The 12,603-nt window shown below is 37.3% G+C and overlaps 1 protein-coding gene across 3 annotated transcripts in view; it reads right to left on the bottom strand.

The window, feature by feature from the left end:
* Ubr1 (ubiquitin protein ligase E3 component n-recognin 1) overlaps positions 1-12,603 on the bottom strand; it is a 126,990-nt gene that overhangs the window by 58,019 nt on the left and 56,368 nt on the right. For 2 of the 3 annotated variants that reach the window (XM_055628158.1, XM_055628035.1), the window contains exons 15-21: positions 11,462-11,642; positions 10,382-10,443; positions 10,025-10,135; positions 8,076-8,141; positions 7,747-7,872; positions 5,788-5,851; positions 3,034-3,158 (exon numbers count right to left, since the gene is read on the bottom strand). In XM_055628158.1, the coding sequence (XP_055484133.1) occupies positions 3,034-3,158; positions 5,788-5,851; positions 7,747-7,872; positions 8,076-8,141; positions 10,025-10,135; positions 10,382-10,443; positions 11,462-11,642 (735 nt within the window). The remainder of the gene's footprint in view (positions 1-3,033; positions 3,159-5,787; positions 5,852-7,746; positions 7,873-8,075; positions 8,142-10,024; positions 10,136-10,381; positions 10,444-11,461; positions 11,643-12,603) is intronic. The other variant, XM_055628084.1, reaches the window with a different exon arrangement.

The raw sequence follows: 12,603 nt of genomic DNA, 5'->3' as shown, positions 1-12,603 counted from the left end.
CCCCTATCAGGGGACTTGGAAAGGGGCAGGGAGGAGACCAGGGAGGGAGTGTGGGGTTGGGGAGGGAATGAGGGAGCGGGATACAGCTGGGACACAGAGTTAACAAAATGTAACTAAAAAGAAAAATAAAATAAAAAAAAAATTAAGAAACTTAACCTCCTTTTCAAAGTTTATTTTGGGCAGGCGAGATGGCTCAGTGGGTAGAGATACCTACCAAGTGGGATGAACTGAGTTAAATCTCTGGGACCCACATATCAATAGGAGAGAATTGATCCCTGCAAGTTGTCCTCTTATCTCTGCAGGTGGCACATGAGTACTATAACACACACACACATGCACGCACAATAAATGCAAACAAAACTTTAACTTTTTTTTTAAATCTATTTAGTTTTTAAAGAGATGCAATCTCATTATATTACTCAGGCGCTGGCTCTAAACTTCTGGGCATAAATGGTCCTTCTGCCTTAGCTTCCCAGGTAACTGGAATTATACTATAAGACAGGTGCGACCACATCTATTTACCCTCCTTTAAAAAAAAAAAGTTTACATTAGAGAAAGCATCAAAGTCAGAGAATTTTGTTTCTAAGTGTGTTAGTATGTTATATATGTATCACCAGTCATATGTAAAATTACTTTCGGTGTGATAGATACTTTTAGACTTTTTAATATTTATTTATTTTAATAGTATTTAGGGGGAAATAATTTAGAACATCAAAACTATTATTGCACATACATTATGGCTTAAAACAAACTAAGGATATTATAAGATGATATTTAGAAGGCATTAATCATGAAATTAGTAGGTGGATATACAAAAAAGACAAAAGTAAAACACAACAAAAGTAAGCTTACTTCTTATTAAGAATCACTTTTCTATGACTGCTGGGTAGCTCAGTGGGTAAAAGTGCTTTACGATGCAAGCCTAATATCCTGGACACAGGTTTGAAACCCAAAGAAAAACCACATGTGGTGGCTCACAAGCACAGTCCCCGCACTCCCATGGCAAGCTGAGAGGCAGCAGCAGAATCACCAGAAAGCTCATGCAGACGGCATATTATCCGCATGCCTACTGGGGCATGTGCATGCTTCTTCCACTCACACAAGCAAACAAAAACCAAAATAATCATTGTTCTAATTCATCCACAAATCTCAGAAGAGGAAAAATATAAGAATCATAACTTGGCCAGGCAGTGCTGACATATGTGGGAGGCAGAAGCAGGTGGATCTCTGTGAATTCAAGGCCAGCCTGGTCTACAAATGGAGTTCATGACAGCCAGGGCTACACAGAGAAACCCTGTCTCAGAAAACCAAAACCAAACCAAATAAAAAACAAAAATAATCGTAACTTTAGGACAATTATACCAACACCTGTACATGCTAAAGCATAAATACCACTGTGGTATAAATCATAATTCACCTTACAGATCTTGAATTAGAGAGAGAACGACAACATGCTTCAGCTGCCATCTTTTGGACTTCTCACTAATGGATTCCAGACACTAAGCAAGGCTGATACTATCAAGTAGGCTTGTTCTGAGAGACACAGCAAGATAGCAAAGTCTGACTCTTATTTTTCTGACTCTGTCTTTGTTTCTCTCTCTCTCTTTCTCTCTGTCTCTATCTCTTGGTCTCTCTCTTTTCTTCATTTCCATCTCTACTCACTTTTCTTGACAGGGTCTTGCTCCATAGCTCCAGCTGATCTAGAGCTCCAGCATGTTGGGATTACTAAAGGTGCCACAGTGTAACCTACCTGTTTGTTTCATTCTTTTCTTTCCTTCTTTCTTTTCACATAATACTTGTACATATTTATAAGACATATCACAATAATTTCATATGTATGCAAAATATAATTATCAAATCAGGGTAACTGGAATTTCCAAGTCCTCAAACATTTTTCAATTTGATGTGTTGGAAAACTTTAGACTCTCTTTTTTTCTAGTAATTTTAAAATATAACACTTTGTTGTCAAGTACAAACACTAGAACTAATTCCTCTTCCTACCTATATGTACTTTGCTACCCTTTATGTAATCTCTATCTGATCTCCCGACAACCTTAGTTTCTACTGACCACTAATTCTTCTTTCTTCTATGAGATAGCTTTTTTTTTTCTTTTTTTTCTTTTTTTTTTTTTTTTTGTAGGGTGGTTCCAGTCATCTGCCTTTGCTTTTTCTTTCACAGAAAGCAGGCTTGTAAAACACTCCAATAGCTCCTCTAGTATTTCCTAGTCCACTCACCGCTTTCTATAATAAATTCTTAATGTTTTGTTTTCTGGCCTGTTTCCCAGAAAATCCATATTAGCACACTGCTCCAAAAGTCTCAGGGTTTCAGATAGCTTTCATTTCCTCTGCCAATATTTTTGTTTTAAAGTAAACAAAAATATAAGAGCACTTCTCTAGAACTAAAGCTTATATGACTGAAACTGAAAAGTAATTGGTTTACAACCATAAGATAAAAATATGGGTCATTTTGTTAAGCAAATTTTCCTGAAATTTGAAGTCAACTTCCAATTAAAGAAAGAAAGGAAGGAAGGAAGGAAGGAAGGAAGGAAGGAAGGAAGGAAGGAAGGAAGGAAGGAAGAAAGGAAACCAACCAACCAAACAACCACAAAACCTGGAAGTGGGACTGAGAAGTAAACAGGCTAGAAAGATGGCTCAGCGGAGAAAAGCAATGGCTGCCCTTGCAGAGCTCCCAGTGCCCCATACGTGGCTGTCTACGGCTCCTGTTCCAGGAGACCTAACACCCTCTAAGAGCACCATGCATGCATGTGACATACTTAAAAACATGCAGGGAAAACAGCCATTCACATAAAATATTTTTTAAAATAATTTTCACAGTGCCAGGGAAGCCACCATGGAGGGGAGACAGAAAAATGGGGGAAGAGAAAGTGTGTGTGCAGAAAAAAAAGAGAGGTAAAGGAGAGGCAGAGAGAGAGTGTGTGAGAGAGAGAGAGAGAAGAAACACAGAAAGAAGGAGGGAAGAAAACCAGAGCACAATTTTCTTTCTTTAAAGAAAACAAAACAAAACAGACTTACGTTCTCAGGTAGGTTTCTGGCAATGGCACTGTGTGGCATGGGCTCAATGCAAAGTAAGTGAGTAATCTCTCTCATTATAACTTCCTCTTTGGTAACATTTCCCACTCCAGGTACATAACGTTCTCCTAATAAACAAACAAACAAACAAACAAAACAAAACAAACAAAAAAACAAAACCAGAACATTTCATTCGTTTCTGTTTAAATTTTGTTCTAACAGATGTACTTATACCCAGAACATTGCATTAAATTAGGTCTAGAAAAGACAATTCAAAATTATTTTAATATTTTCCCAAAATAAAAAATAAACTATTTGTTAAAATAGAGAAGCCATTCAGTGGCCTGAAGACCTCATCCCTTATTTTAACTTACAGTAATGCCAGCACTTGGGAAGCTCAGATAGGAGGATCACAAACAGAAAGCTAGCCTGGGTCACATAACAAGACCAGGTTTTAAAAATCAAATCAGTAGATTGGAGAAGGTGGCTCCGTGGGTAAGAGCACGTATTTCTCTTATAGAGGATCCAAATTCTATTCCTAGAATCTCTACCAGGACTCTCACATCTGCCTACTAACTCAGCTCCAGGAGACCTCTGGACTCAAAGGGCACCCATTCACACATGCACATTCCCACATCTACACTGAAAATAATAAATCTTTAAGGTCAGGCATGCTGGCACATGCCTGTAGCACCAGCACTCAGGAGGCAGAGGCAGGCAGATCTTTATGAACTGGAGGCCAAGTTCTACATAGGGAGTTCTGGGTCGGCCAGAACTGCAGTGAAACCCTGTCTCAGAAAGAAAAGAAAAAAAAAAAAAAGAAAAGCAGACCATTCCAGCTCTGAGGGATTTGATGCCCTATTCTGTCCTCCACATACATGTACAAGTCCACACACACACACACACACACACACACACACACACACACACACACACACACACACAGGCAGAGAGAAAGAAATAAACATATCAAAAAACAAAATAAAAACTGAAAAGTAAAATTAATAGCTTACATGATAAAACAGTACTAGGCATCAAGCCTAGGACTCACACATGCTAGGCACATATCCTACCACTGAGCTACATCCCCAGGACCAGGATGCAAATACATAAACAAAAAACCCTTTCAAATAAAAATTATTTATTTGAAATTGCTAAATCAATTGTAGGAATGTCTCTGGTATCAATAATATCTAATTCCCATTGCTTGAAGAAGACATCTGAACATATGGCATCCCTGTTTATTTATTTTTTAATGTATATACTTGTGTAAACATTTATATATATGTTAACATACCTACACACACATATATAAATATAAATGTTTAGGTATGTGAGCATGTGTGTATGCAATTGTGTGTGTGTGTAGACCAGAAATCAATGTCAGGGGTCTTCATTGCAGGGGTCTTGCTCTCTTCCTTATTTCTAAGATAGACACCCTCACTGAATCTGGAGCTGATTGATGCAGCTAAACCTGCTGGCAAACATGCTCGCTAGGGATCCTCCTGTCCTGGTCCCTCAGTTCTGGGATTACGGGTCTGTGCTGTGTTCCTCTCCAGCTTTTACATACGTATTGGAGATTGAACTCAGGTTCTTGTGTCTGCACAGTAGGCAGTTGACCAATTTGAGTCACTTCTCTGGTCCTACTGAAATTTTCATTGACATACATTCATTAAACATAGTAATAGGCTTCATAAGGATAATTGCTTTTGGCTGTATCATGGTCCTTTGACCATACTGACCCCTCATACTATCCCCCTTCCTTCCACTAGTCTCCTTTCTTCACCCCTCCACTCTGCCTTTATGACCTATTCACCACTTCATGACATATTCACCACTAGCTTTCAGCTCTATAACATTTATACAAAACCTATGATATCTTTAAGAGATTCTTTTAGATAGCTCTAAATCATACACATTCCACAAAGAATTTGTTAAATAATTTATTTCCAATAACTCGTTCTGACATTTGTAAATTTTATAATTTTATTTTATAATTTTCATATATATATATTTACCAAAGGGGTATCCCCCAGGATCACAGTCCCAGAAGCAACCTTAGAGTAGGTTTCTTTCACACTGTATGCATTAGGAATCTGACACTCAAAGATTATATAGCATGTTCTTAACTGAAAGCAAGGCTAAGACTTTATCATCTAACTCCTAATCCGAACATTTTCTACTTATTTACATTTTTCCCTTTATAAAGCAGAACCGAGGCTTGAAAGATGGCTCACTGTTTAAGAGAATTTGCTGCTCTTGCAGAGAACTAAGTTTTGTTCCCAGTGCCCACACGGTGGCTCGCAACCACCTTTCTCACTCTATTTACACAAGCATGACATGATAAAAGCATTTAGCTTAGACCCAAGATATATTTAAATTTCACGCAAATATGTAAATGTTAACACTAAATAAGTAGATGAAAAAAGTCTACATTTACAGCCAGGAGACTTGTACCTCAAGCTCCAAAGTCTAACAATTAAAAATCAAGAATAAAAATTAAGAGGTTACTGGGAATGTAGTACAGTGGCAGAGCATGCCTAACATGTCAAAGGCCCTGGGTTTGATCTCCAATACTGAGAAAACAAAACATGCAAGCTTCATTTTAAAAGAACTTTCTAAATCTATCCATTACACTGGTCACATTAATCTGATATTTTATGCAGCACTTAGATTATAAGACAATTATAAATTATATTTAACATTCTCTAAAAAGTAAGTTGTGTTCGATTTCAAAACATTTTGTTTTAATCTTACCCACAATATAGATGAGGACCTGAAGCATTTCTTCTATTAATGTATTATACTGTTTAATCAAGTCCTACAAAATTAAAAAAAAAAAAAAAAAGTAACATAAGAACCACAAAACTCCATCAAATCTGCATTTCCTGACTGGACCCAAGATCCATCCAATCTTGAGTTTTCTTCAAAGTACAGCAACAGGCAGGTACCAAAACTCCCCCTTGACACATAAAGTACTCAATAACAGTTGTTAAAAACCGTCACTTTCTTCATTGTCATTTATCTCCACATAGTTATTTGTCCTAAGTCAACAAACTCTAATCTTTCCCTTTTTCTTCTATTAGCTCCCTCTTTACTTGGACAGTGAAAGTGGCTTAAAGTAGCTTCGGTAAGAATATCTTCCCTAAAACATTTCTTATTTAAGTTCTTCTGATAAAATCAGTTATTTTCACTAAGTGTAAAGTGACAAAAAATTAATTCCCTTTCTGTGGCCTATTATTTGGGCCTCTGTAGATGACGTCTAAGTCAGAAGCATGAAGTAATGGAATTTAATAAATTTAAAAGTCAAGGTTGCTGGGTCGTGGTGGTGCACACCTTCAATCCTAGCACTCAGGAGGCAGAGGCGGGTGGATCTCTGAATTCGAGGCCAGTCTGTTCTACCTAGCAAGTTCCAACACACAGGGCTACACACAGAAACCTTGTATTGAAAAACAAAAACAAAACAAAAAAAACAACAAAAAAACAGTCAGGGTTATTTTATAAGCTAGTACTTCAAATATTAAAACAATACAGATGTGACAGAGCACTATAAGACATATCACAAGTTGTGAAAAATGTAACCAATATAATAAAAATACTAAATAAGAAGCATTTACAAAAATAGAAAAGGAAATAAAAACATAGAAAAAAAGCTACAAAAGGAAGGAACAATTCACTAACTCCCCCAAGATCAATGATAATGAAAACCCCCAAAATAATGAAGCTGCAGGTGCCATCTTTCACTATCAGTTCGACATTAAAAACCCCATGCTATCAGAAACATGCATGTACCAATCTGTCAATACTTATTAAGGGCCTTAAGAAAAACCATGCTGTTTTATTCATCAAATCTACATATAAAATGTATCTTAAAATAATTAGGTATTTAATACTTATGTTACAGATGTTTGCAATATCAAAATTAGAAAAATTTTAGTAATAAGACAAAAGTATAATGCTTTCTGCATGCAATGGAAGGGCTATATAGTCATTTAAAAGCAATGATGTAAAAATTATCATATAGGTCTGGTATTTTTTCAGTTGCCCCAGAAGAAAAAAAATCTCACGGTAATATTTTGTTAAACATAGGATACAAATTATAAAATGGCATGTGTGAAATAAAGCTTTTGCTTTAAAAACTGAATAATGGCACTTTATTTTCTGAAGGCAGCATGTTAAGTGACATCTCTTTTCTTTGTTGATCTACACAGAGCCAACATTTTCTAGAGTGAAAAGAAAGTATGTACGCTTGTATACTGTGTATTCCCTGTGCATGTATGTCTGTGATGTTTGGAGTGTAGCTGTTACACAGAATGGGATGCACCATGGCACCTAGACATCTAGGACATCCCAACCAGGACATCAAAATTCAAGGATGCTCAAGTCCCTTATAAAGCGATGCAATATCTATGTATGACCTATACACATCTTGCCATATGCTTTAAAAGCACATCTACATTACTTATAATACCTAACACAAATGTAAATGTTGTCTAAATAGTGATTGTATAGTACTGCTTGAAAAAAGTTTGCACATTAGTACAGACACAATTTAAAAATATCAATCTGACCCCTAGTATGGTGTGTCTGTAGATGCAGAATCCAGATATGGAAGGCTAACTGTTTACACAAAGAAATACGACTTCCAAATGTAAGTAAAATGGTGACATGGCACTTCCTTTGGAATTAACCCACACATCAGTCTCCACAGCTTACCTGGTCTTTTGGGGCTATGGTCTTATTAAAGGCGTCAGCAAGTTCATACCTCTGAAGAACCAGTAACAAGAATTTGTTGGGATCCATTATAGATGCTCCAATCTGTGAAATTGAGTGTTGCATTTCCTATATTAAATCGAGGAACACTTGTCTCTAATAGTCCCTTCAGAAAATTACAAAATAATTTTGCAGAAGAAAACAGACTGACCATTCTATTTCTGTGCTATCATGTTCAATTAGTGGTGAGACAAACTCAAGTTTATAACAGTTATCTCTTATTTTAAGGAACAAAAAGGAAAAGAAAATCTAAAGAAGAGTAACTTAGATACCTGAAGCATGATGATATCTTTATCATACATTTCTTCCCTGCATTTAACATCTTGATAATAAAAAACCTGTAAAAGAAATGATAAGACAGATGCTAAAATAATTTATTTGAATAAAAACAATTTTTACCAGGTATGTGTTATTTTTACATGTGATGAGCATGTGTGTATTTCTGTTGTGTGTGAGTGTGTGCATGTGTGTCTTTCTGTCTGGTGTATGTGTGTGTGCAAACCAGATGTTAACATCAGCGATTTTCCTCAATCGCTGTTCATTTTGTATAATTAGTAGGATCTCTCACCTTAAGCCAGAGTGCCCTGATTTGGCCAGTCTAGCTAGCCAACTAGCTGTGAGGCTTCCATGACTCCATATTCTACAGCAAGGATTACAGGGGCTAGCATAGCCACCTAACTTATGTGGGTGCTAAAACCCCAAACTCTGGTCCTCATGTGTGTACAAAAAGAACTTTACCCACAGGGATATCTTTTAGCCCTCAGAAAACAAAAACAAACAAACAAAAAAACCTTAACAGTAGGGTCTCAGCTAGATGGCTCAACAGGTAAAGATGCTGACCAGGCAATCCCTGAGACCCATATGGTGGAAGCAGAAAACCAATTCCTTTAAGATGTTGTCTGACAAAACATACTTTAAGACTTTCCATCAGTTAGAAATTCCTGGATCTGCTTAGTGTTTTGTTTTTTGTTTTTTTTAAGTTACAGTCTATGACTTGTTTTAAGAGATTGTGAGAATTAAGTATGGAAATACAGAGAAAAAAATAGCTATTTATCAACATGTATTTTTCCTTTGTAAAATACCTATTGTAATCCAATAACTGTAATTGCAAACCAATTTCTACACCAAATCTAGGTGTGGTAGTTCACATCTGTAAAATATCAGCACATGGGAGGCTGATAGAGGAGGACTGTCGTATGTTTGAGGTCAATCTGGGCTACAGAGACCCTGTCTCAAAACAAGAGTAACAACAATAAAAGGAGCCAGAGTGTCTGCCTACCATGTAAAGGGCAGTGGATTCAATCTGGAAAGGAAGGAAGGAAAAAAAAGAAAAAAGAGAAAAAAAAAAGAAAAAGGAAGGAAGACAGGAAAGAAGAAAGGAAGAAAGGAAGGAAGGAAGAAAGGAAGGGAGAAAGAGAAAGAAAGAATGAAAGAAAGGAGGGAAGAGAGAGGAAGAAAGAAAGGAAAAAAGAAAGGAAAAAATCGTAACACCATTTTCCTCTAAGTGGTGGCTTTTAACGTCTGTTCCCTGATCTTTTAGAAAAAGCACTTTTCCCCATTTCTCTAAAACAGAAGAAAAAATAATTAAGGTAGCCACTGTTACTGTTTTTAAGTGGTGCTGGGGACTGAGCCCAGAGCTGCACACAAGATTTCAGCACTGAGCTACATTCTCAGCCTACAGGGCAGCCTTTGCTTAGCGCAATGAGTGCTCCCCTCCAATATTCAGTGACCACCACAGAGAAAGACAAATACGGGGGCTGGAGAGATGGCCCTCCCAGAGGACTGGGTTTGATTGCCAACACCCACAGCTCACAACCACCTTAACTCTAGTCCCACAGGATATGAGCCCCTCTTCTGACATACATGTTACTCAGACAAACATACTGGCAGACAAAACACACACACACACACACACACAGAAATATAAAATGAAATAGAACAGATGGTAAGAAGACTCAATGTCTCAGGGGATAGGTGAGTGGGAGACGCCTGTGCTACTACCAGCTTTCATCTCTCTACTCAAGCACCTAGCTTCTTATCGTTCAGATGGGATAAGTAGTAAGTAGGAAAAAGGAAAACCACTTATAGGATCCCCAGAATTTTCATATAAAAGAGATTACACCAGAGAAGAAAAGCAAATATTTGGCAAACTGTATGGACACAGGGTAAGTCACCTAAAAAACCACTCATTCACAGATGTGCATAACCGACTGTGACATACCTGGCTAATGAGAGAAAGCCCATTTCTGCGCCACATCTCAGCAACAACCTGGGCAACCAGCACCAGACATCTCAAAGGGTACTCCACTAGGACCTCTACTTGAAAGCCCTCCTGAAACACAATGAGGTCCCTTTCATTATTCCTCACACTACACATGCCTCAGCTTAGGCAAGAAGTCCACGAAGTGGGAGAGCTTGCCTTTCAAGTCTTAGTATTCAGCTTTCAACAAGATGCAGCCAGCTGTGAAGTAACTAAATGTGAGTATTCAGAGAGGTTAAAAACGTAATTTTCTTTCCCACCACCAGTGGAGATGACCAGAAAAGGGGATAAACAAATCAATACTTAAGAGTTACTTACAAAAGGCACAAATTCATGCAGTCTTGAAACAGCACCTAGTCTGCTTAAACGTACATGAAGACCTAAGCATTTAAAAGAAGAAAAAGAAAACAAAAAAAAGCAATTAAACCCTATTAATGTATGTTTAGTTAACTCATCAAGTTTGGAAAAATTGGGTTATTAAAATGTATTTTAACTAGAGTTGAGGTTGTATATCAGTCTCACAATGCTTGCCTAGCAGGCAAGAAGCCTTAAATACAATCTCCAATCTGCCCCCCAACACACACACATTCTTACTAAGTTTATAAATGATACTTGAAAATGAAAACATGTGACTTCTAATTTTGAAATACAGTATCATTAAACACAATCCCGCACTGTGCAGCATCTTACATGGTATATGCCTCATAGAAAACTCAAAGTCGGGGCTGGACACGGCTCAGAGGTTAAGAGCACTGGCTGCTCTTCCAAAGGTTGTGAGTTCAATTCCCAGGAACCACATGGTGGCTCACAACCATCTATAATGAGATCTGGTGCCCTCTTATGGCATCCAGGGATACATGAAGGCAAAACACTGTATACATAATAAATAAATAAATCTTAAAAAACAAAACAAAACAAAAAAACCCCAAAACTAAAAGTCTGCCTTCTCCAGAGGTTTATTCTACTCTAAAAGAGAAGTCAAAAGGGCCAGCAAGATGCATCAGCGGGTAAAGGTGCTTGCTGTCAAGCCCAGTGACCTGAGTTCAAGCCCAGACTCACATGGTGGCAGGAGAAAATGAAATCCCACAAGTTGTCTTTTGATCTCCATACACTCACAATAGCACATCACCACATCCAAAACAGAAATAAATACACAAATGTAATTTAAAAGATAAAAGGAAAAGCACCAAGTTGGACCTTAGTGAAGTATGAAGTGTAAGTAAGCGTCCTTGAATAAACATTAAGGTAACAGCTCTCAAAGGACAGAAATAATGACAGTCTTTAACTCCAGTATCTAATAGGGGAATATGATGGAATAAAGAAAAAGAAAAATTACTCTTCTACTTCAAGTATCTAGAAGTTTCCAAAAATATACATAAAAAGCAAAAAAACACTCACCAGCAAGAGTTCTAGAGAGTGGTAGGTGTATGCTTACAAGGTCCTCAGATACTCTGTAGGATTTGGTTTCCAAAACATGACCACACAATTGTACTACTGTCTTGCTACTGGACATGAAATTTGTACTGCACTTCATTACAGCTTTGTGACATTCTTTATAAGCCACTAGTAAGAGATCTTCCTGAGGGAAAAGAAAAATACAAATTCATTTAGCTACTTTGTCACCTACTAAATAAATATTTACTAAATATAAGTACAAAATTGTTCTGTGTATTCTGAGGGTTACTGCTACAGGATGTAAATATAAAATATAAACATTTTTAATCAGTAAAATTTGTAGGCACCAATTAAATAATATAATTACGCTAAAAAGGCCAAGAAAAAAAAAGCATAATTGGGAAGACATATTTTTGAAAGCAGCTTTCCAAAAGGCCCTAATACACACACACACATACACACACACACACACATACATACACACACAAGAGAGAAAATTTGTTTAGGGTTGTAGCTCAGATGTAGCTTTGACACAGTATGTATGAGGCCTCAGTAACATTGAAGGGAGAGGAAATAGACACACACGTGAAAGTGCAGGCACATGGGGTGGAAGGCTATCATCTAAGGGTTTAGAAAAGCAACTGGCAGAGCACCTTTCTTTCTTTCCTTTTCTGAGACAGGGTTTCTCTGTGTAACAGGCCTGGCTGATCTCAAACTTACAGAGATCCACCTGCCTCTGCCTCCCAGAATCAAAGGTGAGGCGCACACCCAGCAGATGTTTCTAATATATCCCTAGATTTGATCCCTCATACCATACACACAAAGAATTTAAGCAAGAGGAAAAATGAAAAGGAGGCATTCTAAGAAGAGATTTACAAAAATGTTTAAATTGGAGGAAAACACAACTCCCATTCAGACAGTGGAAAGTATTAAAACCTAGATGAATCAAAGGTTTTATAGATGGAGCTACTGAACCTTAAACTGGAAATAGTGCAGTACGCAAATAGTCTGACAGTGTCTGAAAGTGCAGTGAATCAATGTATTTTTCAAGAATTAATGTAAGTCACCAAAAGTGAAGAAAGAAAAGGATGAAATGAGGAGACACAAGCACCAACAGGAAGAGGATGTGCATTTGGGATGCAGAA

This window comes from Psammomys obesus, unplaced genomic scaffold, assembly GCF_907164565.1.
Source record: "Psammomys obesus unplaced genomic scaffold, mPsaObe1.curated_primary_1811, whole genome shotgun sequence".
Lineage (NCBI taxonomy): Eukaryota > Metazoa > Chordata > Mammalia > Rodentia > Muridae > Psammomys > Psammomys obesus.
Note: the sequence above shows the minus strand (reverse complement) of the source record. Positions and strands in the feature narration are given on the sequence as shown.